The sequence below is a fragment of the Epinephelus lanceolatus genome, chromosome 18, assembly GCF_041903045.1.
Source record: "Epinephelus lanceolatus isolate andai-2023 chromosome 18, ASM4190304v1, whole genome shotgun sequence".
In the NCBI taxonomy this organism is placed as follows: Eukaryota; Metazoa; Chordata; class Actinopteri; order Perciformes; family Serranidae; genus Epinephelus; species Epinephelus lanceolatus.
The window spans coordinates 25189007-25215980 of record NC_135751.1 but is presented as its reverse complement, the minus strand read 5'-3'; the positions used below and the strand labels follow the sequence as shown (position 1 = coordinate 25215980).

The 26974-nt window shown below is 41.9% G+C and overlaps 1 protein-coding gene across 8 annotated transcripts in view; it reads right to left on the bottom strand.

Moving 5' to 3' along the window:
* sun1b (Sad1 and UNC84 domain containing 1b) overlaps positions 1–26974 on the bottom strand; it is a 45231-nt gene that overhangs the window by 6746 nt on the left and 11511 nt on the right. Inside the window, exons 1-13 of one of the 8 annotated variants that reach the window (XM_078161704.1) lie at positions 26462–26482; positions 25783–25880; positions 9515–9712; positions 8420–8670; positions 7681–7950; positions 7391–7525; positions 5384–5512; positions 4602–4685; positions 2070–2180; positions 1816–1935; positions 1585–1678; positions 642–700; positions 80–282 (exon numbers count right to left, since the gene is read on the bottom strand). In XM_078161704.1, coding sequence (XP_078017830.1) covers positions 80–282; positions 642–700; positions 1585–1678; positions 1816–1935; positions 2070–2180; positions 4602–4685; positions 5384–5512; positions 7391–7525; positions 7681–7950; positions 8420–8670; positions 9515–9712; positions 25783–25865 — 1737 coding nt within the window. In that variant the 5' untranslated portion in view covers positions 25866–25880; positions 26462–26482. Of the gene's footprint in view, positions 1–79; positions 283–641; positions 701–1584; positions 1679–1815; positions 1936–2069; positions 2181–4601; positions 4686–5383; positions 5513–7390; positions 7526–7680; positions 7951–8419; positions 8671–9514; positions 9713–25782; positions 25881–26319; positions 26483–26974 lie in introns of those variants that run through there. The other 7 variants (XM_033645273.2, XM_033645274.2, XM_033645277.2 and 4 more) reach the window with 7 other exon arrangements.

Sequence of the window (26974 nt, the reverse complement as noted above, 5' to 3'; positions counted from 1 at the left end):
CCTAGCCCTGGCATTGTTTATCTCTAAAATACAGTGTCTGTGTGCAAAAGCTCTTCAGTGTTTCATCTCTGTATCTTACTGGTGCCTGTGAGACTGGGGTGGCTGGGGTCACCTCCACTGGAGTCTCTGGTGCAGGGATGGGAACTGAGGCAGGAGCTGGAGCAGAAGCTGGCACCAAGTTAGACAGGAGGGTGAGGGGGGATGCAGGACGCCACTCGGTTAGGTTTATGGCTGGGAGGTAGGCGAGCAGGGCAGCAGTGGACGGACCCCACAACCATAAAGCTGCATAAAGACAACAGATGGTGAAAGTTCAACCACAATTTTATCTCCCTTGAAAATGATTTAAAGTAAAATAAAATCTAGGATTAAAGGGACAAGTATGTAAAAGAAGACGTGGTTCACCAAGTAACCAGAAAAAAAAAAAAAAAAGTCTTTTGGTGCGTAGTCTGAACCACAGAGTGCAGTAACTCATGAGGAGCCCAGAAAGTCTGACCTGAATCCTATGCTGGATTTGCAGCATACTCTGGGGAGGCGTGCTGGTTAGGACATCTACTGCCTCTATAGACTGATGTTTCTCAGTGTGTGCTCACTAAATGGGTTACACTGGTGATAAAGGAAGAGCGCACTTCTTATGAACTCACCAAGGAGGAGCAACAGGGGCAAAAGGAGCAGCAGCAGCTTCCAAAGTTTGGGAAGGCATCTGAAACACAGAGTCAAACACTGGTCAGGTAAAAACACAGCTGACAGGGGAACATGGTGCCAATTCAGAAAGACAAAAACCTTCATGATTCAAAACTACTCAATATTTTATCGATACATGGACGCCATGTATCGATTTTTTAGTATACGATATATATTTTTTAATACTTTTAATTTTAATTATAATTTAATTATAATTTAATAATAATAATAATAATTTTAATTTTAATTTATGAACACTTTACATTCTGGAAGAAAAGACAAGAATAAGAAAAAAGAAAAGCAGTACAGAGGAAAAAAGACGTTTACGAGATGTTCACGAGGACATAAGACAAATTTTCCTCATTTAAAATAAGATAAGATAAGATACACCTTTATTGATCCCATAATTGAGAAATTCCAGACTGGTGTCATATATGGTACATACCTGTATTTTGTATTTGTCTTTTTTACTTGCTGCCAGCAGGATCTTTAGTAGATAGACATCATCTTTACTTCATTCATCATACTAAATACTAAAACCCAAAGTTTTTTAAATGATTGTTGCTACTTCCTTCTAGAAAGTCTGAAAAGAAGGAATAGTAAGCTACTTTATAATTTGCCTGAATGTGTCATAATAACAAATATGGGTTCAGTCGGGTTGCACAGATACAAACTGGTTTAAACTTGTACACCAGACCAAACTGGCAAAACAGAAATCATTCCAACTCTAGCTGTAACTCTTCTGGCTGATCACTACAAGTGACCCCTTACACAGCCGTTTGATACAAAATACAGCTGCGCCAATATTTTTAAAACAACGTAGCTGATAAAAATGTCAGATTCTCTCTCCTGTGTTTTGCAACACCTGAAGGTTCAGAGAGATAATGGGGCAAGAGCTCTTACCGTGTCAGAAAGAAGACGTTGAGGAGAGACATGAGAGACACCAGCTGGTACCATCCTGCCGCGAGAAACCACAGAAATCCCCTGCCTGCCTTCACTGGGCAGATTGAATATGTAAAAAAACAAAAAACAAAACACATATGGACCGAGGATGAGAGCACAATCTGACCGTGCTGCCAAAAGCAGAAGCAGAATAGACACATCAGTGATGAGGATAAAAAAAGCGGCACCAACCTGGAGCTGCCAGGAGCATCCAGAACAGTGAGAGCAGCCTCTGCACCACTGTCCCAACCCCAGATCCCAGCGCTTTGCCTGCTCTCACCACACAGTAACCTGGCTGGAGGAGACAGTGGCCTAGAGGAAAAAGTGAAAGAAGGAAAACTTAATTGCAGCACGACTGGCTGACTTATAGACTCATCAGCACTGAACATATCCTTGTAACAGTATATTTACAGGCTGTCATGAACATAAGTGAAGGGCTGGTTAACCTGTGTGAGCTAGGACGCTCCACAGTGCCCCCGCCAGGCGTCGGGGCCTGGAGGACTGTGTAAGAAGGACGGTGTGTGTCTCTGAGTGCTGCTTCCCTTTACAGTCATCGCCTGTGTGCGCCAAAATGATGGATGGCAGGCAAACAGAAAACACAAAAGCAAAGCATGTTTGGATGAATGACATTAGGATGGCTGACAAGCAAATACAAAAAAAACAGCATGATGCAATTCTGGGAATAATGACCGCAACAGAAATTAAAATAGAAAATGAATCAGAAACACTGAGGGTGTTTTCACATGTTGCCTAGGCACATGTTAAGTGAACCACAGTGAACCGAACTCAGACCACATTCAGAGGAGTCTGAGCTCTCCTGGAGTGTTCACATATGTGCAAAAAATGTTGAGTCACTGCTCTGAGTCCCTTTAAGAGGGCTGAAAAGGACCAAGTGTGAAAACACCCAAAAACAAATGTAAATAATAAAAAAACACAAGAGAGCCACTTGCATGTATGATGCACATGTGTGTGATGACAACACTAACAGCTAAAAACATAGGTGTCATTTACACTGCGGTCGCTGGGGACATGACCCCAACACTTTTGGAGATGGCCGATTTTGTGCCCATCACTTCTTAAAAGCATAATTTGTTCTGAAAAACAGCTTACACCTCCAAATGTTAACAAATGAAAACACTGTGAGAACCATGTTAGCATGTTATGGCGTTGTTATTGTTTATAAAGTGCCGTTGACACATATGTTATATGTCACACTAAAGGCAAATGCCGTTGTGCAAAATGTCACAACCCTCATCTCTTTTTTGCTTCTGCAATGCCGCGATGCTGTCTAAAATCACACACTCCACAGAAAGCACATTTCGCTGGAGGGGACGCCGAGTGCTGGAGACAGTGTGGGTTTCAGGAAGCCAATCACTGGCATGTATTCTGGGAGTGTCCATGATCACACCTTTCTGGACAGAAATTCATAGACCACTAAAAAAGATACTTAACACTGATCTTCCTTTGCAATTTTCTACATTATTTTTAGGATGCATGGATTTTAAGGCAAAGTGTTCAGACAAATATATGTTTGGTATTTTGATATCTGCTTGCAAGAAAGCCCACACAATGCGCTGGTTGCTTCCTGAGCACCCCACATTACAGGAGTGGACAGATATTGTAAGTGATATTTATGTTATGGAAAAGATTACTTTTTCTCTCTGTCCTCAGAAAAATGTGTTCATTAAATTCTGGGCGAAGTGGGTGAAATTTGCAAGACCCTTAAGGGATAGTGCACCCAGAAATGAAAATTCAGCCATTATCTACTCACCCATATGCCGAGGGAGGCTCAGATGAAGTTTTATAGTCCTCACATCACTTACGGAGATGCAAGGCGAGAGGAGGTAGCAACACAACTCCACCTAATGGAGGCTTATGGCGCCCCAGATTCAAACGTCCAAAAACACATAACTGAAACCACAAAATATCTCCATACTGCTCGTCCGTAGTGATCCAAGTGTCCTGAAGCCCCGACATAGAAAGTTGTTTGGAAAAACGTCATTTAAACTCTGTTTTTAGCCTCACTTGGATCACTACGGACGAGCAGTATGGAGATATCTTGTGGTTTCAATTGAATTTCAAATGAATCTGGGGCGCTGTCAGCCTGCATTAGGTGGAGTTGTGTTGCTACCCCCTCTCCCCTGGGATCTCCGCAAGTGTTGTGAGGACTCTAAAACTTCACCTGAGCCTCCATCGGCATGAGGGTGAGTAGATAATGGCTGAATTTTCATTTTTGGATACACTATCCCTTTAAGACCTGATTTTGTGGCGGTATCATACAAAAGACCAGTCAACAGCAAGAGAAAATACTGCTTTTCATATTTTATGTTTTGCTTTGTAAACTGCTGTCGAAAAAAAATAAATAAATCACACACTCGAGCAGCATGATGCCGCCATTGTTTGGTTCTGTGTAAAAATGCAAAGGTGGCATCAAGAAGGGACTTTGTCGCAGGCCTTTAGTGCAATCTAAAAACAAAAAGGGCTACTGACAGCTGCGTTAAAGACTCCCTGCCTCTAACTGGTTGTTTTCATTCACGTACGGTAATGCCATCAGAGGGCAAATATTACGATTTCACAAATTATCTGTCTCAGTTATTGCCGTGTCAATGTAGTGACAGTTTAAAAAAACTACAGCTTTAATCTCTGTTATGTGTTTTTATACTTTAAGTGCAAATTAAGAACTAAACTAAGTTGTTGAACTAAGTGGGCTGTTAACCTGAAGTTAATTTATTTTAAAATTTTGGTTTTAAAATGGTTGCTTGAAACAGATCTGGAGGACTAACTTGACTGAAAGACAAGTGTCTGCAGGTCACAACGGTCAACAGGCTGCTGACTGGTTAGAGCAGTTCACACAACCTCTGCTCCCTGGTCCTAAAATAGGTCATGCATATAATTAACTCTGTCAATCACGGCTTCCACAAGAGAACGTACTGCGTGTAGAGAGAAAGAGAAAATGTGTGTTTTGTGTGTCTGCTTACACAGGGAACCATTGAGATTAAGATGTGAAGCATCTTCAGTCACCAGATCCTTCACGTTCATGCTTCCACAGAAACTTGAGTGAGCTGTAACATACAAACAACATGATTATTTACATAACAAAAAACATGGCGCGTGAGAAAATTGTGACGAAGTGAACGACGGACGAAGAAGAGTAAATGTGCATGTCACCAATGTGACAGCGGAGGAGCTCGATGTCATCGTGAGAAAAATGAGGACGGAGGTGAAAACAGTTTAAGAGGAGACACTGTGACAACTGCTGGAAATGAGAATAAAGAAATGAGAGTTGATGAATTCTTCTGCAGCTGTGAGAGAACCAGCTTAAGTCAGGAGGACACTAGAAATAAAACTAACCTTGCACAATTTGAAACATGAAAACTGCAGATTTTTTCAAGAGGTAGGAGTAACGGTGTCTCTTTGGTACAACTCATCATGTGATAGTTTGTCCGAATTTAGGAAATGGTGTTTTCGGGGATGTACAGGTTTAATTTTGTTTCTAGTATACTTCCTCCTTCAGAGATAGAAATTGGAAGTGTGAAAATGAACGCTGGATGGACTGAGGAAGAAACAGAGATGAGACAGATCCTTCAAAGTCAATTCAACTACATTTTTATGCCAACATGAGGCTTCTTATTCCTTCGATAAAAAAGTAAGAGCTTAGGAAGGAGAGAAATGGTGACAAGAGAGTTTATTAACAGAAGAGCAGCAGAGGAAGTCAGGGGTTCGGACCCTTGACCTTTGCCCTTTGTAGTTCGGCTGGTACCTTGTCCTTCATAGCCATTAGCCCTGTAGCCCATCATCCTGTGGAGAGTGGTCTGCTTAAACAGCCACAGTTGGGACAAACTGGAGGACACCGCTTGTCTCATCGAGTCCGAGAATGATGCAAGGACACCTGGTGACACAACCGCCAGCCATGTACAATCACTGTTAGTCAAAAGGCACAGTCGTAGGCTGGCTAACGACAGAAAGTAATACAAAAAATGGGTGATAGGATGAGGGGGAAGTGAGGTGGATGATAGAAAAATCCCCTGAGGATGCCCTGAGAGACATATGACAGGAAGCTATGAGAAGCCTGATAAGAGGAAGGTAAGAAGGTTTCGTGAGAAATAGATATAGATCACGACTCAGGCAGAAACATTAAAGCTGGCGTAGGCAGAAATCTGTCCTAAGCTCCTCCCACCAGACAACCGTGTGCACAGACACACGCTTCAGACAGTAACCCAGTGTAAACCATACATTGATTTATTTACTCTTACAACCCTGTAGAGCCCTCCCCCCTCTCTCTGTTTATCAGACCACAGATGATTAATAAATAATTATCTAACTAGCCACCCAACGGTCCCTCAGCCTCACTCTCCGCCACTGTGGACTGCATCCCTGAGAGGAAGTGGGCAGCAGGTCCAGCAACCGACCTTTAGTTTATGGCTGTAGCAGCTCAAATTCAGCCAGAGCAAATCTTCCAGCATCTGGCTGGATTTGGGGTGTTGCAGTCACTGGCAGGGAGTCCGTCTCCGGAGCTGCTGCCCGCTCTCCCCTTGCACAGGTGCTGTGCAAGGGGAGAGCATTAACATTAGCCTTTTTCCCGTGGTTAGCAGAGGGCTAAACTTTAAGCAACATTTTCTCTCTTTAAAGCACTTCACTGATATTTGCTTGTTTTGTTTATTGTCAGACTCTCTTTTAGACTCTCTTTCTGATAAGTCTCTGTTTTTTGGGTTGCTTTGCAGTGTAGGCAGCTGTTGCCAATGCTTGAAAAGCAACTTTCTCTGCAGGACTCTTCACCATTGAATCAGGCTTTCACCATCTGAAGGGACGAAGAAACTGCATTTGCATTTGTAGAACAGCCAACAGGAACGCCCTCTCTCTGAAATGACTGACTGACCAAAGTCTCCCGTCACAGCCTAAATTTTCTAAAGCCTGAAAACAGAGCCAATACAAGGTGCAGTTGACTAGTTTTCTCTCAGACCACTTGAATTACAATATGCTCAAAGTTTATTACGGGATTTTTGCCCAATGACTCCAAAATCAAACTGCCTACTCCAGCTTTAGTCCACACACTTCAAGTATGTAAAAATCGATCGTATTCACACCTACAAAGTAAAAAAGAAAAACTCTGAAAGGCGGCTAGAAGCACATCCACTTTTTCTCCCTCACTGAGAAACTCTGAATCTGTCTTCGCCCGCCTCTGCTGCTAGCAGTAGATTTTCAGCTCCAGGGTTCAGTTTGCATCCAAAAACTGCACACTCTACCATGTTTGCTGGCAAAACTTTCACTATGCTTATGCGAACTCTCGCTCTCTGTACTGACAAGTCTGCTCTGCGCTAAAGGTTGCAGGTTTCTTTGGCTGTTTTGTGTTAAAGTTTGTTCCCCTTTCGATACGTGTTACCTGTATTAAGACAATGAATTTCTTTCATATAGGTGATGTACCTAATCTTGCTCTCCTGGGGAAGCGCACAGACATCGTACCTCCAGAAGAAAAATGTGACAAACTTTGCACAGATGCAAGTCAGTATAGTCAAGGTCGGACATTTAGGGGACGTAAATGTGAGAAAAACGAGGGATCTGTGCGAATGATGGTAAGAAATCTGCTCAAACAGAAAGTGGAGATTTCGAATAAGCTGCAGAAAAGAAATACACGTAAAGTCTGCCAGTTTTTCCTTAAGATCACTGAGCTGAGCACCTCAGGAAAAATTCCCTCCGCAAAAGACAGAAGAAGAAAAACAGAGAATGATGGGTGATGGATGAAGAGCAAAGAACGTCTCTTGTTGTGTACCTTTTCCCGGAGGGCTCTTGGCCCTTGAACCCAGCCAGAGCACATTGTTGAAGAGCAGGGTGACTAAGGACACTATGGGGGCCAGGGCTCGTTTGCTGTAGCGCATACACGTGTTAGACATAGACACCAGGACACCTGGAGAGAGACACCACTTCCAAATTATATTCTCATTGTCGCAACATTCTGGCGATTTCACCCTCCAGCTCCTATAACTTCAATATTTAGGAGGACAAATGTGAGCAGCAGCAATCTGCGTTTCAAATATGTCATTTCGGTCAACAGCTTCTCACCTGTCTTGCTCCTTCGACTCCTGTCTCTTGTGTATATACTTGTGAAAGGTGATGAGGTGGAGGAGAAGGAGAGGGCGTCAGAGGAAGCTTCTGCAGCCTGAGATGATGATGATAATGATGCTGAAGAACGTGTAATAGAGCAGTCCGTCTTCTGAGCGTGAAAAGAGCAGTCTTTGCAGATGTAACCATTGGCGAGTGAGGTGTGGGACTTCGATGCGCTGGCATCGCCGTTGACACTTGATGAACTGTGGTCTCTGCTGAAGCTCCTCCCTGAGAGTGAACAACATGCATACCGAAAAAAAAATCATTAAGTCAAAAACACAGGGAAACGGTTAAATTCATAAAGTCATTACTAAGCAATTATGCTATTACTTTATCTGTAGCTATTCATAGTAGCATTCATAATCTTCAGTACAAGTTTGCAAGTGGTATTGGAAAAATTTAGGTATGTTTTAAGTACAATTTGAGTAGAAAAGTACCCTCTTTGTAGCCAAAATGGGCTTTGACAGTGTTACATATATGTATATTATGCTATGGGATTATTATCATTGATGCTGTATAGCATGTAATGTGCATTTTAATGTTGCAGCTGGCTGCTGTAGAGCTAATCTTACAAACTTTAAACTGCTGGATGGTGTAATTTACTGTATACCTCCATATCGTCTGCTCAAATAATTTCTGAATTTTGCAAAAGCATAATGGGTCATTTGCGATGCAGTCCACATTTTCAACAACTGACCCCAGTGTCCATCCACAGCAGTAGACGTGGTGGTTGTGGTTGTGGTGATGGTGCGTTGTCTCAGTTGGGACTGGTCCAGGATGGAGTTGAGCTGAGAGGCATCGGACGCTGTGTTGCTTTCCTGAATGATGCTGCTGTGAATTGGGGTATTAACGGCTGAGAAGGAGAGGGTTTTCCTCGGTGTGGCAGCTTGGCTCAAGGATAAAGACAGGGGCGTGGGACTGGACTGTTGCTTTTTGCTGCGCAGTGTCCTGGGAGACAGAAGACAGAAACCTATGAGTTATTTTTTTTTAAATACAAGTATGACAGAGGCATGTTGAGATCATGAGAAAGATATGTGCTGTAGAGTCTGTCCCACAACCCACACTTAGGACCTTGAGCACTTGATGTCACAGGAATCGATACATTGGTTCAAAGTTGATGCCAAAATTCTGAAATTGTGACGGTATTCATTTTTCTTCAATAAAATAAAATTTAAATAAAATTACATTTGAATGTTTACAATAAAAGGAGTGTTCGTTCAAGCCCATCAGATTTATTGTTTTGATTTAGTTTTTTATTGTGGTATTGATTTGGGCATCAAGAATAGCTGAATTTCACTGGTATAGGTATCAACTACTAAATTTCTGGTATTGTGACATGACTAACTCAACTGTAAAAATGTCAACACTCAGTACACTTAACCCACACTGGACGCACAGTTCTCCTTACAATACTTAAAAGCAGTCCTCAGAAGTCAGTGTACCCCACATTTCACTGTGGTTGTTGCAAGTCATATTCCTTATATTCCTTTTTTTTTTTTTTTTTTTAAACCAGACTCGGGCCCAAAACTGCTGCCATGACTCAGGTTTGAGCTTGAACTGTGCAGGTTCATGTAGGGTCAGGCCTGATGTTTTGGTGCCAATCTGAGCTCGATATTGCATCTCACATTGTCAGTATACATTTTACTTCAGTGCCCCCACCTCTGATCCTACCAAGACCCTCCACACCACAATAGCTGACACATTTAAATGTCAAACTATTTCTTTAAAATTATATCTTGTAGTTTGTAGTTTTATCAATGATATCGAAATATGTAACCGTTGCTAGCCTCACCGTGTCTCTCTCCTGGTGCTGGTGTAGCTGCTGCTGCTGTTGCTGTAGTTCTGGGAGTAATCAGCCTGGCTCTCGTTGCCATAGTGACCAGCACCGGTCTGCAGACGCAGGCTCCGCCGTGACATCCTGGGCGACTCGTACACGGCAGCAATCTGGTGCTCCTTCTCAAAATCCAACGCTGCTGAGGAGTAGCTGGAGCTGAGAGCAGCGGGAGGGAAGGGTGGAGCAGAAAGAGTGTGAAAGTTAGAAAATGGGGGAAAAAGAGAAGAGAAAAAAAGAGGTTTCATGAAAGGAGGTATTGCATGACAGTTAATCACATGGAGGGATGTTTCTAATGTCTGCAGCACGGAAATTAATTTGGAGATAGCAAACAGGCCTCAAGCGACTCCGACCTCAAATCAATACAGCGCAGGGATATCCTGCACTCTTCCTGATGTGTGTGTCATCTTCAGAGAGGCTTTCTTTTCAAGCAAAAACAAATAAAACACGGGAACAGACAGTCCATTTAGAGCGCTGTGATGCTGTTGTTCCCTGAAACTGGCAGCTGGCCTAACAGGAAGTGACTCACTCACACGGGAGGGAGAAAACAAGACAAAAGAATAGGCACAGTGTGTTTCTGAAAGTCCAATTGGAACAACGAGCCTGATAAACATCCCAAAGTATGCAAGTAGGCTGAGAGAAATACTCTACCGCACTTACTGCAATCCAAAGCCAACCGTAAGTGGAAACACACCACGAGTGTTGTAAATTTTGACTTTGCCATTCGTTGTGCAGCTGTGACTCACAGGGCCACACCCACCTGGCAGAAGAGGCAGGCAGAGTCAAGGCCAACATTCAGACATGACTAACAGGAGACAGGGCAGGAGTTGCGAAATTCAGTGGAACCATTATAAAAACTATTTCTATAACCCCTTTTCTGGTAGTGCAAACAAACAAACAGCGCGAACAGCGTAACACTTTACAGGCAACATAAATTCAATCTCTTATTTGATAGAAATTCTTTTATCTTACTTACAGCTCACAAAGTTGTGTGATCAGCTATAATAACACAAACTGTGCAGACTGTGTACGCTCCTCAGCATGTGGCTCAACTAGGTCAGGCAGAATTACTCCACAGATATGGAAGGGTGGGTGGATGAAAAGGAGGAGCGAAGCACTTTATCAGTCATTGGAGGACAGAAAATAAACCTGTGAGACGCTTGAAAAAGAAGCACTTTCCCTGTGAGCTATTTGGTTTAAGGCACAAACACAGAGTCCCTGTCAGTGGCTGTCGCACAGCAACAGTGAGTATATCAAGGCAGAGTCTCGCACACCAACAGGAATCTGAGCACTATCAGCAGTGTGTGCATGCAGTGCATGTCTGTCCCTCCCTCTGCCTCTAAACCCTGAAGATTACACACCGAGAGCCAATTATGCGCTTTCGTCTTCGCTCTGCCTCCTGCTCCGACTGGCTTTTCTCTGAGCACATGATCCGGGCAGCACCTCTCCCTCTGTATCCCGTTGGTCTGAAATGGACCTGAGCTAGCGTCTTAAGCATGCGCCAAGAGGAATGACAGTGCGTAGATGTTTAGGACCACCTTGTTTACATGTGTGTAAACAAACACTGCTTCTTTTTTTCCCCCAACACAAGCAGACTATCGTCATCGTATCTGTTTAACAAAATCCTCTTCTGATGTCTGTTGTCCACCCAAAAATAAATCTTTGAGAGGAAAGATTAATCTGAGTATCTGTGTGTGACACACCCCTCTCCTGGGGTTTCAAAGTCACATACCTATGAAAAAAATCTCTCCCAGAAGGAATGCAAATGGTACCGTACTATGGCTATGGCACTACCAAGCTCACTAAATCATTTTTAAAGTGACCTGGTATGAAACAGCACTGACATTAGCACTACCTGCAGGAGCAAGTAACTCATACTACTTAACATTAAGCTTCAAATAACTGTTACAACCGTATTTGAATCACACCGTAGATCATGTATCTCGAGGGACGGCAACACACTGCCAGTAATAACACAAGGCCATGCAAGGACAGCTGAGCAGAGAGGTGACGCACAGTCACTGTGGCTCCCTGAGGCAGAGAACTTGGGGACCGGGGAGGAAACACACCCAGGCAGGGTGTGCCTTAACACAGGTGGGCGGGATATCCACACAACAATCAGCTTTCCATCACATCTGCGTCACTGCTTGTCTGATTCAAATTTGAAATTCAAATCTTGGAAAATAGCAGTGTTTCAAACTTTACAGACAGTAATATTCATTTGAGTGGACAAAATGACCAAATGAACACTTCATAACTATATCAATAAATCTCACAGCTGCAAGGAGGAAATGCTGGCACTGCACTTTTCTGCAAACCACAGATTTGTTTTATTTGTACATTTCATACATGTTATATCAATGTTTTTTAAAGTGACTTGTAGCTCTGACTACATATATGAGCTAACCTGAGGTCATCGTGAGGTGGAGGCGATGGTGAATGTCAATGAGCTGAGCTGCATCTCCATGTTTCTCTTGCCTGTGTGTCCTTGTGTGTCAGTCTCTAAATTTTGAGGTTTTTGCATGTTTAGGAACGCAGCATTGGCGGAGCTCTTCATGAGTTCTTCTTTTACCCAGCAGCAGTTTGTGAAGTTTTAAATCACGGGGTGGATAATTGTTCACTCGATCTGATCAGAGCTTTAAAATCAAACTTTTAGAGCCAGCATAATAAACAGTTAAGTTTTATTTACACTGCGTCTGACGTTCTACTGCTCCCTCTGTGCCCAGAGTATGCTCTGCACTGTGAGAGTGTGAAGTAACAAATAGCCGAGCGGTATACATATTCCAAGAGCGCTCCTAATGAGTGGTCCAAAAATAGAAAATCAAAACGTGGCGGTAGATGTTTTAATCAGGGTGGGCTGCCACAAATAAATGAATGTGTGGCAACTAATCTGATAATCAATCATTCGGTTTGAGTACATTTTTGAGTAAAAAAAAGTAAAAAATACCCTGATTCCAGCTTCTTAAACGTGAATATTTTCTGGTTTCTTTGCTCCACTATGACAATAAGCTGAATATCATTGGGTTGTGGACAAGACAAGCCATATAAGGATGTCATGTTGGGCTTTGGGAAACACTGATTGACATTTATTTGTTCATTTTCTGACATTTTACACCAAACCACTAATTTGTTAATTGAGAAAATCAAGTAATCAAATTAACTGACAATGAAAAAATAATTGTTGCGGGTGTTTTTTACTCAGTCATTGCTAAGCTTCCAGCAGGTCTGTGCCACCAAAGCAGGTATTTAAAGCCAAAATATGATCTTTTCCTACCATAAATGAGTGATTTTTGTATCTAAACATAACCACAAGTTAACCACAGGTTGTCAAAACCTTCAGTTTCAACATATCTGCTACATAATAGTGTACAAATGTTATGTATCTGTGGTATCCAAAAATACAATGCAAACATTTATTATGGTGACTGGGTTGGCTGCAATATACAGCTGCAGAACTTCTAAAGTTCGTACAGTTTATACCCTGAGCCTAAAGCAACTTCACTGTGGTATGTCCTCAGGTGCGCACAAACAAACACATGCAACGCAGCTTATCAAAACATAATGGTTCCTGTAATATTACTGACTGAGCGCCTGGGGCATTGAGGCCCTGTTCAGGGCAGGGCAGGGCAGTGCAGGGTGTGTGTGAGAAAGAAAAGACACTTGTCTGTCTGTGTTGCCTGCAGACAGGCACAATCATTAATGTAATCTTATCCTCTACCTGGCAACTCATGAAGCGAGTCACAGAGAACTCTATTTGAACAGCACAACCGCCTTTACAAATACAGCCATATACATACAAAATTAGAGTGTGCATCTCCCTGCGGGGCTGGAGATCACATCCTCCTTAAACAAACTAAAACAATGTTTAGCACTAAGCCACTGCTCAGATCCCAGCCTTCCTCATCAGAAGCTGCAAACAATGTTTAATTAGTTCGCAAGCTCGTTTTAGTTGTTCTAGGTATCCAAATTGATCGGTGTGCCGCTCTCTCTCCCAGGCGGCTCCCACGGCCCACATCAGCGATAAAAATAGAGACGGACGCTGTGCTTTCAGGAGTGAGTGAAGAAGACGCAAATGAAGAGACAGACATACAGTATGGAGGAAGAAGACACTTCAATCCTGACATTCAGCTTCCTGGAATCTCTCCTTGCATAACACTAAAGCTTTGATACTCTTCCCACACTCAGTGGGCACAGCCAGCTTTCTTACAACACACAACTACACAGAGCAGATCAGACGGGACTCTACATTTTCTGTAGCTCATGTTTTGCTATTTAGCACATATTATTATTCACAGCGACATGTGCGTGCAGGATTGGGTTCGAGGTTGGTGGGAATCACAGGGTAATGCAGAACATACAACATGATTATGATACATGACTCAGTATTGAGATCCAGGTGCACTTCAAACAAACTACCTGTTAAATAGAAAGCTGTACAGTTATCAGGTAATTAATCAATGACATCAGTTTCCTTTCTTAGTCTTCTGTGATAGTAAACTGAATAACTGCTTGTCAGACAAAACAAGCATTTTTAAATTGGGCTTTGTGAAATAATGATGGGGATTTTTCACCTTTTTCTGACATTTTATAAACCAAACTCTTACTCAATAAAATACTAGGCAGATTGATCAATAATGAAAATAAGCTGAGTGCTCTACAAACAGGTATTAAATCCCCTTTGTATTAGAATACGAAGAAAAACTGACATTACTTCAAGGTGCACATGCACAATGGGAATGAGATCAGATTTATCAGACAGCCTCAGGATGGTCTGCTCTGGATCTCAGCCATTCATCCAAGTGAAAATGCAACATGACGAACGAGAAAGTACCTGCCCGTGGGGTGGAAGTGCCATTACTTCAACGTCTGCCCTTTACCGGCTCATCAGGATATCGTACCCTGGAGACAACAAAAAGACTCCACGTTTTACAGCAGTGCGGGGTTCACAGCAGCTGCCAAAGTGACACAGGCAAAACCGGCTCGCTATTATTTCTTTCAGATCCAACCAGAGAGCCCTACAAGACAAATCCCTCCATGACAAAGAAAAAGTAACTTTAGCAACTGAACTTCTGGTGAGTCTACACCTCCAGGACCATGTTTGGTTTGCTGCCACTAAAAGGGACATGCCACCCACCCACCTTCTGGCTGCTTTGCATAGTGTATGCAAAAAAGTGAGCTCCCAGTCCCGTCACAAAGCATGCAGAGTGGATACAATGAGACATCAAGTCTACATGCAAGGACGATGATCTGGTGCTTTACAGCAGCAGGTGTGGTTTGAACGAAAGATTTGAACGAAACCAACGACATCTGGATTTAAAGAAACATTTCTGTTTGGTTATCTGGAGCAAATACGCATTACCAGAAAGACGTCTGGAGCATGACTTTAAGGTCTGCAACAAAGGAAGTCCCTATCCGATCTAAAGTATTTGTATCCGGGCCGATCAAGGCATCTTTTAAGTGATCGTAAATCGGCTATGTTGAGCTATACAGAGCCCAATCTTTTGTTTTACGTCTGCTGTCACAGACATTTTACTCGCAAAGGTTTCACGCTTGTCAAGTCTTCGCTGTCTGTCTCTACTGAGTGTAGAGCAGGGGCTGAGTCCCACCTGCGGCAAAACACCACGTCATAAATGACAGCAAAATGCAAACTGTTTACTTGTGTTATTTACTAAAGTTATGAGGACTCATTTAATTTCAGCTCAGTGTGAAAGTCTCAAGCAATCTGCTGTCATCTATGCTGCACCCTGCGAGAGGGAGACAGGCAGCGGTGCTGAGCTTACGACAACCACACTAACCACAACGCCACATGCCACAATGTTTATGTAGCCTAATCTGTGCAAAACATGTACAGACAATAGGGGTGGGCAATATGGCCCTGAAATAATGTCACAATATTTCAGGGTATTTTGGCAATAACAATATTCTTGACGATATGAAAAATAAGTTTAAAAAAAATAATTCATTATTAATTTAAGAAAATAGAATTGCAACAAAATAAATAATATAGTTTTACAGCTTGCCTTCAAATATTCAGTAAAAATTGAACAAAAATTATCTCTCATTTCTTCAGTTTGTGAACAACAACAGTAACTCAGAGTGAGATTCAGATTCTGTATACAACATTAATAGTTCAACAAAATAAAATCTGCCACAAATTACACATTTAAACAGCTCCCAAATACAATAAATGTCCCCTGGGAACTATATATATATATATAAATCAACAGTTGATTTCCGTCTTTTAGCAAAATCCTAAATGATTGAGTTGTTTTTTTTCCACCTGGACCTTTATGCTCTGCCATTTCTCCTCTAATCATCACACTGTAACCTGTGACAGGCCGTTATGATACCACAACTATCACACATTCACATATATGTAGTTTTTTGTCAAGCTGTGAGCATCACGTAGGTTTACATTACCAAAGTTTTATGACAAAATCACTTGACAACACCGACTCCTGTGTGCGCACGGCGAGAGAGGAGAGAGAGAGAGACGCTAAGCTGCTGCCAGAGGGGCCGCTGAATGGGTTCCCTCTGAGCGGTAAGTCACTAAAAGAGTCTGAGAAGTCTGGGGCTGTTCATAAAACATTCAGGACGCCACAGTTCATTCCACACTACTAAAGCTGCTCCTCTTTTTGGAACCACCGCGGAGTCTGTAATAATTTCGCTTTCAGCCATGCTTGTTGTTGCCATGGGTAACAGTATGACGTCAATATGTCAACAAGTCAAAATATCGCGAGTATCACAATAGGAATTTTTCATACCATATTAAAGATTATACCAGTATTATCGTGAACAAGGCGATATGGCACACCCCTAACAGACACCGAAAATAGACACTCAACGGAAAACAGCTAATTCAGGCAGGTTAACTCCGACACGGGCTGCACTGAATCAACAAACACTGGAGAACAGTTTCAAGCCCGCAGAAATTCCCTCGAGACAGCAACAAGGCCATTTTATACTTTGTTAGCTTTTAAAAAATAAATAAATATATCAAGAAACAAAGAAAGAAACATCAAGGTACAGCTTTGATGCAGGGATTTTTTTCTCAATGTATTTGTATATACATGTAGGCTATATACAGTACAGGCCAAAAGTTTGGACACACCTTCTCATTCAATGCGTTTTCTTTATTTTCATGACTATTTACATTGTAGATTCTCACTGAAGGCATCAAAACTATGAATGAACACATGTGGAGTTATGTACTTAACAAAAAAAGGTGAAATAACTGAAAACATGTTTTATATTCTAGTTTCTTCAAAATAGCCACCCTTTGCTCTGATTACTGCTTTGCACACTCTTGGCATTCTCTCCATGAGCTTCAAGAGGTAGTCACCTGAAATGGTTTCCACTTCACAGGTGTGCCTTATCAGGGTTAATTAGTGGAACTTCTTGCTTTATCAATGGGGTTGGGACCATCAGTTGTGTTGTGCAGAAGTCAGGTTAATACACAGCCGACAGCCCTATTGGACAACTGTTAAAATTCATATTATGGCAAGAACCAATCAGCTAACTAAAGAAAAACGAGTGGCCATCATTACTTTAAGAAATGAAGGTCAGTCAGTCCGGAAAATTGCAAAAACTTTAAATGTGTCCCCAAGTGGAGTCGCAAAAACCATCAAGCGCTACAACGAAACTGGCACACATGAGGACCGACCCAGGAAAGGAAGACCAAGAGTCACCTCTGCTTCTGAGGATAAGTTCATCCGAGTCACCAGCCTCAGAAATGGCAAGTTAACAGCAGCTCAGATCAGAGACCAGATGAATGCCACACAGAGTTCTAGCAGCAGACACATCTCTAGAACAACTGTTAAGAGGAGACTGCGCGAATCAGGCCTTCATGGTCAAATAGCTGCTAGGAAACCACTGCTAAGGAGAGGCAACAAGCAGAAGAGATTTGTTTGGGCCAAGAAACACAAGGAATGGACATTAGACCAGTGGAAATCTGTGCTTTGGTCTGATGAGTCCAAATTTGAGATCTTTGGTTCCAACCGCCGTGTCTTTGTGAGACGCAGAAAAGGTGAACGGATGGATTCCACATGCCTGGTTCCCACTGTGAAGCATGGAGGAGGAGGTGTGATGGTGTGGGGGTGTTTTGCTGGTGACACTGTTGGGGATTTATTCAAAATTGAAGGCACACTGAACCAGCATGGCTACCACAGCATCCTGCAGCGACATGCCATCCCATCCGGTTTGCGTTTAGTTGGACGATCATTTATTTTTCAACAGGACAATGACCCCAAACACACCTCCAGGCTGTGTAAGGGCTATTTGACCAAGAAGGAGAGTGATGGAGTGCTGCGGCAGATGACCTGGCCTCCACAGTCACCGGACCTGAACCCAATCGAGATGGTTTGGGGTGAGCTGGACCGCAGAGTGAAGGCAAAGGGGCCAACAAGTGCTAAACACCTCTGGGAACTCCTTCAAGACTGTTGGAAAACCATTTCAGGTGACTACCTCTTGAAGCTCATGGAGAGAATGCCAAGAGTGTGCAAAGCAGTAATCAGAGCAAAGGGTGGCTATTTTGAAGAAACTAGAATATAAAACATGTTTTCAGTTATTTCACCTTTTTTTGTTAAGTACATAACTCCACATGTGTTCATTCATAGTTTTAATGCCTTCAGTGAGAATCTACAATGTAAATAGTCATGAAAATAAAGAAAACGCATTGAATGAGAAGGTGTGTCCAAACTTTTGGCCTGTACTGTACATTGGATTTTAATAACTTAAAAGTTCTTGAGGTGTGCACTGTGCAGCTGTATAATGTTGGAAAACAGAAGTACTGGAACGGGAGTCGGTATCGGCAGATATTCAATATGCAGTAACTGCGATCGGGGGCCAAAAAACTTTATCAGGACATCCTTACAACTAACAAGTATTTTCTTAATCAATTCATCTACATTTTACTTTCTAGATATTAGTCATACATTTTTGGTGAATAAGAGGTCAGAAAAAGGATAACTGTCCCGAGGTAATGTCTGCAAATTGTTTTGTGTTGTTGTTTTGTCTGATGCAAAAAAAAACAACAACTCCATTTGATACTTCATTTGAACTGAAAAAGAAACAAGATCATCTTTCTGCTAATAACAGAAAAGTATAGAAACTGATCTTATAATGGGACCTAATCTGTAGCTCAGGGTTGAAAGTCACACACACACACACACACACACACACACACACAGATTATGGAAACCACGTGGGTTGTAATCTCAACTTCAAAACCACAAGTGCGGTTACAAAAGCCTTGTCAAATGCTTGCCAGAAAGCCTGTACCCTCACAGCAGAAGAAAACAGAAAAAAAGGGTTTACAAGGCAAGGGGGCGCATTGTTCCCAATGAAACTCTCGGAGCAAAAACTGCCAATTAAAATTACTGAAAAACATTCGTTAGTTCAGATTCTTGTCCTACTGTGTAACAGATCAAAAGATTAATGCAACAAAATATTATGCTTCCAAATGTAAAACAGCCCGAAGTCAGACATTCAATCTTTAATCACATTTATGACATTTTCTTCTAATGAGTCTGTAACTGCCATCTCATAAAATAAAATTTGTTTTATTGGTTCCGTGATCCAATCTTAACTTAACTAGTTTTTCTTCCTCGTCTCTGATGCACAGCACAGAATGTGATATGGGAGTAGTGCAAGCACAAGCAGAGTGAGACTAAATCTGCCAAAAACAAATAATTTTAGAGACTTGGGATGCTGTAATTTGGCTGAAGTAGAGAGTACTTTGTCACCCATTCCCAACAGTTTATCTAAAGCTCCTCCCTACTACACAGCGGGACCAATCTGTGTTTACTGAAATTATACTGCGCTAATTTTTCCCTAAAATTAAGCTGTGAGAGAAAAACCAAATTCCCGTTTCCACAGACGGTTATAGAAAGTCTTTTCCCTTGAGGTGCTGAGGCCTATTTTTAACAGAGGCCAGGAACTTGGAGTCTGGGATGAGTGAAGAGCCTACGTTATTCCGTCCAACTATCTCTGGGTGGGCAGGATTTGGCACTGCGATTAGGATTGTTCCAGCCCACCCTCACTTCCCCTCCCACAGAAACCACTTTCCTTCTGCCCCACACTATAGCACTATAGTGTGCCGTTTCATGTTGCCATAGTTGCCACAGAGACCACTCTAAACAGCTCCCTGGCTCAAGTGATCAGCAGCAGAGGCTGGACATGTAGCATTTCCAACAAACAAATGCTGTCACACAAATGAACATGAGCCTGGCTGATACAGAAACAGAAATGCCGCTGACGTCAAAAATAACTCAACAAAATCTTGATGCATGCAAGGAGACATGTCTGGTTTTTAACATTTGTCAGGGATCTTTTCATCGTAGCAGCAACAGTTTCAGTAATAGTTATAGAAATGTCTGTGTTGTCGTCAGGGGCGTCATGCAACCCCAAAATGTGAGGGGGCACAGTGGATTGGGTTTGTGCGCTATGCGCGCACATGAATTTTTTTGGGGGATGCCCTCAAATCACTATTTTTGGGCCCCTGCTGCACAACGCCTTGAGGTTGGATAGGGCCCAAACTCAAAGCCGACCCCCCCGTCCAGACACACACACACACACACACTTAACGCATCTACACCTTGCCATGTAAACTATTTTGTGTAAGGAGAAGAGGAGTTTTTCTCAAACAAACCCTAGCAGCTAGAAAAATATTGCAAACATAGCTAAGCTTATTGTATTGCATAAAATATTTGGCTACACACTAACGTTAATACACACAAACGTGCGCACTCTTTCGCATTTACTTCCGGAACGGAAAATAAGAGCGACGTAATTCTTTTTTTAAATGAAAGCAGGACACTTCAGCCTTTACATTGATCCCATCGGTGTGTTTATAGCTTACCCGGAAGCCTAGATGTCAAGCCGGAAAGATCGGCTGTCCAATGGGAGACCCGGGTGGCTAAAATCCAATGGGAAAGCTGTGAGCGGTGACATGATCAGCCAAAGATCGTTTATTATCAAGATGGTTGCTCTGTTGCCGTGTGTGATCACTACTAACAGGAATTCTCCCCTAAATCCTAATAAATAATGCGTAAATTACCATTTATGCATTTTATGCAAGTTACGGCCACTAAATGGGCCTGAGATGAAGGAGATTATTTAGAATACATTTCACTCAATATGACCACTGATCATAGCTAGATGGTAAAATAATAAGTAAGGTAAAGTAAGTAAAATAAAATTGGTTGGAAAAAAAAAAAAAAAATCATCCCTCAAATCTGAGGGGGCACGTGCCCCCTCGGTTTCTATTGACGTGACGCGTCTGGTTGTCGTGGGTTTAACCCTCATACAGAAGTAACAGCGGTACAGGCAGACTCCAGCTGCTGTCATTTGCTTGGCACTTGACCAGTGATGCATGTGCTGAAATACACCCAGACCAGATGTCAGAACAACTGTGACAGAAGCAGCGTAAACAACGCCTGTCTGACTGGAATCCCTGAACCTTGTCTTGTAGTGTGACTTGCATGTGAAAGCACCAACTGGATTTTATACGCTCTCTCAGAGTTATGTTAAAATAGTTTGAAACACCTGTGTTTCTGGTCACATGTCAGGATGGGAGGTTGACTTTATTTGTTTTCTACCTCTTATCTATGGTACAATTTTTACATGAGTCATCTGCTGCTGCTGCTTCCTACTGTCACAGTGCAGCTATCACTTGTGAAGGAAAAAACACTCCAGCCAGAGTCCCCACTGACCCACTTCCACCATCATACATAAAATATGAAAAGGGTCTGTGTGAGTCCATACACAGCACACACACATGCCTGCTTTCAGTGCAGAGATGAGCGCAGTCAGTCTGTCTTTCAAGAGGTGGGACAGCTCAATGCTGAACTACAGCGTGTAAAGAACCGCTGTACAACTTTCCAACTGGGATGCAAATCACAAAGCTTTATCACTGCTGTACATCTCTAATGTGTGTATCAAAGAGCATGTATGTGTGTGTGTGTGTGTGTGTGTGTGTGTGTGTGTGTAAATGTGTGGATATTGCAAAGAGAAGTGAAGCAGAAATGATGAGGTTACACATGAATTCCAATCATAGTATCTATTCCAGCACAATGCTCCAACAAAAAATAAAAACACGGTCAAAATACAGACAACTGCCTCAGAATATTGCCTGTTCTCAAAAGTGAGGATTAATGTGTTTAAAAAAAATTTAAACCCAAGGGAAAAAAATGTTGCACTGCATAAAAAGACAAGACTTTAAATGACATTAAATCAGTCCCTCCAGGATCTCACAGCAAAAAAACCCTTGAATTTTAGGCCAATTTTGCCACCAAAAAAAAAAAAAAAAAAAAAAAAAGGCAGCGCAATTTTAAGTGATTTTTTTTTAACGGGAAACTGTGGCTAATGACAAAAATTGCAAGTCAGGAGAAAAACAAATGGGATTTTTTTAAACTACTGCCTCCAAAAAAAAAGTCATGTAATCACTTGCTATAATAACCATACTGCATATTTCAAAAACAGCTGCAAAAGTTGCAGTTGTCTTCTTTACTTTTATTTAATTAGTTTCAAAACATGGACTCCAATAATGTTGCAATAAAATCCTGAGTGAATATTGTAGCTATCAAACCAGACAATGTGACTGTAAAACAACATGTAAGCTACATTTTCTGTAAACACAGGGTCTTTTGCGGTTATTTTTGTCGGCAGGTGAGAGTGTTTCTCCATACTGCAATGCCATTAGCGTGATGTGATGACGCGTCTGATGACGTTTCAAATGACGTCGCATGCGCAACGACTTCCGGTGAGCGGGAAAATGTGGAAAAATTGTGTGTTTTTCTGGAGGGACTGATTTAAATGGTAGAAATGCAAGATTTTAACACAAGCCAAACCTATGATTAGGATTGAAATATAGAACTTCTCAAATTAAAGGCTTGCTAAATTTATCTGCATTATTTAAGGCCTGTAAATTAAAAGCTGGCTTCCAGACATCATAGGTTTTTTTTCCCCATAAATCACTTGTCACACGATGCAACCTTTTCATACCTTTAATATGGCTGCACCTAATAAGTAGGACTGTTTTCATTGTCACTTAATCTACTGTTTAGCTTCTTGATAACTCATTTAGTTGTTTGGTGTATAAAATATCAGAAAAGGGTGAAAAATGTTGATCAGTGTTTCCCAAAGCCCAAGATGTCTTGATGTCTTGATGTCTTGTCTTGTAAGCCTCAAATGTCTTGTTTTGTCTACAAAGAGAATTTTGACTTTGTCTTTTTTAAATTACTCTGTTTGGTTATTCAATTATCATATTAGTTAGGGAATAATTTAATAGTTGGCAATTGATCAATCAATCATTACTTCAACATGACACAGATGTTAGTCAGCAACAACAACATCATACTATCTAAAGATATTCAGTTTACTGTCATAGAGCAGTGGTTCTCAACTGGTGGGTCGGGACCCAAAAGTGGGTTGCGGGGTCATTTTGACTGGGTAGCGGATTCACAAATCTTTTGTGAAATATTTATACTATATATATATATATATATATACACACACACACACACACTCTTTTTTCTCTGATTTTTGTCTCAAAATTTAAGGATTTTTTTTATATATATTTTGATTTTTTCTGAAATTTTATGATTTTTCCTTGAAATCTTACTTTTTTCTCAAATTTTTATGCTTTCTTTCTCAAAATTTTTACAACTTTTTTCTAAAAAATTTTACAACTTTTTTGCAAAAATATTGCAACTGAAAAAGTCATAAAATTTCAAGGAAGTGTCTGTGAAATAGATTTGAGTGGAGAGTAAAACATTTGGGTCACGACTTAATGAATGAGGAAAAATGTGGGTCGTGAGGACAGACCAGTTGAGAACCACTGTCATAGAGGACTAAAGAAACCACTAAATATTCACATTTACGACGCTGGAATCAGAATTTTGACTTCTTTTTCAAAAACATTACTCAGATCCATTAATCAATTATCATATTAGTGAGGGAATAATTTAACTGGTGACAATTAATCGATCAATCCTTGCAGCTTTATGTCAGTATGACATAAAGCAACAAGATCATACTCAACTGAAATCACTGAATTAGTCCAGTAAAAAGGAAAGTGAGATCAACTGTGAGGAAGTGAAAGAGCACAGAAACCTCCCAGGGCACTGATAAAAAACTTTGTTTCTGTTATCAATCTATTAATGAAAGTGTTTCCCCTCATTGGATTTACAATATTAATTAAATCAACACAAGGTTGGTGGTCCAAGTTATAATAGTCTCCCCCTGGTATGTGGATGGAAACAGACTGTGATTGGCTGGCCTCCTCGCCCTCTTTCTCTTGGGCCATTCAATGGCACAAAACTTGTCGCTGCCCTTTTGAGTTTTGACAACAGATGGGCCAACGGTTTCTGTCACCTGACTCCACTTGTCTTTACTGCTCTCTTGTATTCACTGCAGGCCTCGGACACATGCAGACATGCTCTCAAGTCTGAACACACTCAGCTGTAAGACGCTCTGATGGGATCCTGTTTTTGAACTTTGAAAAAGCAACAGATACAAAGTTTGTTTCTCAGGGGAGCCGAGAATCATCAGTCACTCAGCCGCAGTACACACACAGGCTAATAAAAACCACAGATCTCTCAACCAGCTAGTCAAGAACCATAAACTATTAGTCTAATCCTGGGATCAGGGCCACGGTTGTGACTGTGTTCATTAATAGCTACTCAGCTGAGTGCAGTCAAAGGAACACAATTAGCTTGTTCCAGCCTTTCAGCCTACCTGGCAGATTCCAGCAGTGAGTCAAACAAGCTTTTTTACATTCACCGTGCTTTGCCCCAGTCCACAGTGTGACTCATATGACCAGTTTTCACATTACTGGAATGCACTTTGTGTGCAACAGAGCTGACCTGAAATTATGTTATGAGATTTGTTTTGCCATTTATATCATGAATCAATATGAAAACATCCAACAGACAAATCTCTGTGCATCAATGCCATTCCCACAACCTATGAAAATGAAAGAGCTGCTGACATACTAAATTACACAGAATGCAACTAATGCAACTGTCACCTGATGTGACATGTAATTACAACTTTTAGAGACTGTGGCTTGAACTTGTTTAGCTGCACAAGAAGGAGTGCTGTATTACTGCTGACTGTGTTTTTTGCAATTTCTGCAAGTCACAGCTGTAAACCTAAAGAGAGGCCACTGTTCAAACTTGATTTCTTTTTACCCTCAATTAAATAATGAAAGGCATCTGCTCCCAAAAGTCGTGCAATTAACTAATTTCCCCAAAGTCAGAAAGTGAGCCAAACATGTGGCAAGGTGATTTTTAATTTCCTGACCTACACGCCCTTTCTCTGTACTGAGAGCCGCCGACATCAACGGTGACAGCACTGAAGACAACAGCATTCCTCCACATGCACAGACCTCGCTGTTGAAGTGTCGACCACACCTACTGTATGAGTGGTGATGACGAGAAGCCCAAGAAACAATGCATGGACGAGGAGAATGGCGGGAGAGGTTGGTGTTATGGGAGTGGTGTGTACTGTGTATCCAAAACTGGCCGTGCGGCCTTTAAAAGTCGCACCTTGACTCTACAATACAGTAAAAGTATGTGAAGAGAAATCTAGGCTGAATGCTCTGTTTTTACCCTTTGCGAGGCTCCCCTATTCCCCACTAGGCATACAAACACAGACACGCACACCAACTGAATCATGAGGCTGAGTCATCAAAACCACAGGCTTTTTTAAAAAGGAAAAAAAGGAGTAGCCTAACTGACTTGCAAAACCCCTGCAAGTTAAAAAACAACGATGCACTCAAAAGTAAATGCATTTGAACGTCTCATTCACCAATTTCAAATCTGACCGGGCTCTCAAAAGAAGCTGCTTCCTAAAAACAACACACAGCTCAAAATCAGCATGAACAACCTTTGACATAATTTGGCAGCCTAGAAACCTTTTACGATGTCACACTGTAATAAATACATGAGTAAACTGTCAGCAGTAACAGCATTAAAGTTGACAGCGCTCAATAGCATGCTCTGCTCAAAACAAGACAACAACAAATGGAAAATGGAGTAGCTGGATGACACTACACTTGCAAAGTCTTGATTAAAATGCAAGAGCATGGTCTCAAGGACACTTCATTCTGAGTTTATTCTCTGAGCAGCCTGGAGTCACAAATGGCAGGCAGGGCGCAACTGAAATGCCACAGGCCTGGCTGTTTTATGCTGCAGCCAGCGTGCCGCAGCACAGCACTGAGGTCTCACCTGAGAGAGTAGGTATAGCCGGTGTTCTCTGGAGCACACTGTGGCGGCGTATATGTGTGCAGTTGGGAAAAATCCATGGTCATTCTTCTTTGTTTAGACTGCAAGAATCAGGATTGCAAGGGACAGGACTCTTTAAGCCAAAGCGGATATAGTGTAGAGGGATAACAGGTACAAACTAACTACCATACACACTCACAAAAACGCATGCATTGCCTTGTTCAGCCTGCCTCTGGGACACAAATTAGTTCGCTAATGAGCTCAAGTTCTGCCACTGCGTAGATATATTTTTAAAAAATTCAGAAACTGCATCTGCACAATAAATACAATACAGCACTGGTAAATTCCTTGCCTCTTCCTAAATCAATTCCAGCACTATTCACTGGGCTGCTCTCCAAGAAAACACAACCACCGGTTACTGCTACGCTACAACCACGTAAGAAAGCTTAGCAGGCCCTAATGAGAGCTGCTGCACATTCCTTTTCCTCAGGAACACAACAACGCTACTGTGGTTCTGACAGTGGACGTGAGTTGGCCGACCTCTTCCTGCATGTTGGCTCTGGCTGGTTGTTGACGGAGGCTACGGACGCCAGTAAAGCTGTAATGAATGACTTGTCTCTTCTCCTCCGGTCGGCAACTGACGGGAATGGCTAGCAGCAGCAGGGCAGAGAGAATGACGAACCTCACTCCCGTTGTATTAAGTAGACTCCTCACCAGGACAGCTACTCCTACGGTGACTGCTTGGGAAAGCTCCACACACACAGTGAGAGAGCAGTATTATGAAACCAAGTAAAACAGCAAGGGGTGGGGCTGAGTTTTAGGCAATGGGCGGGAAACAACAGCTCTGAGGGTTGAGCTTCTCACAGGGAAACTTGCATTATGTGAACAAGCTGTCCAAATACTGTAACCATAATACACTCGGCTGCCAGTTTGTAATGTCCACTGGGATAAAACTAATGCAGTCCAACACAACAGTCCTGAAATAAATCCTATCTTCATGAAGGTTATAATGTTCAGTTTTCCATTCAAACTGTTGTGAAGGTATTGATTCAGCTGTACTGACATTTTGGAGGCTGCAGTCTGTGCTATTGTTCAACTGCATCACACAGAGAGGCTTTTCTGTTCTATTTCTTTCACCCCATTTATAATCAGTGAGCACAGGGTAAATCAGTGGTCTCCAAAGTAGGGGTCGGGC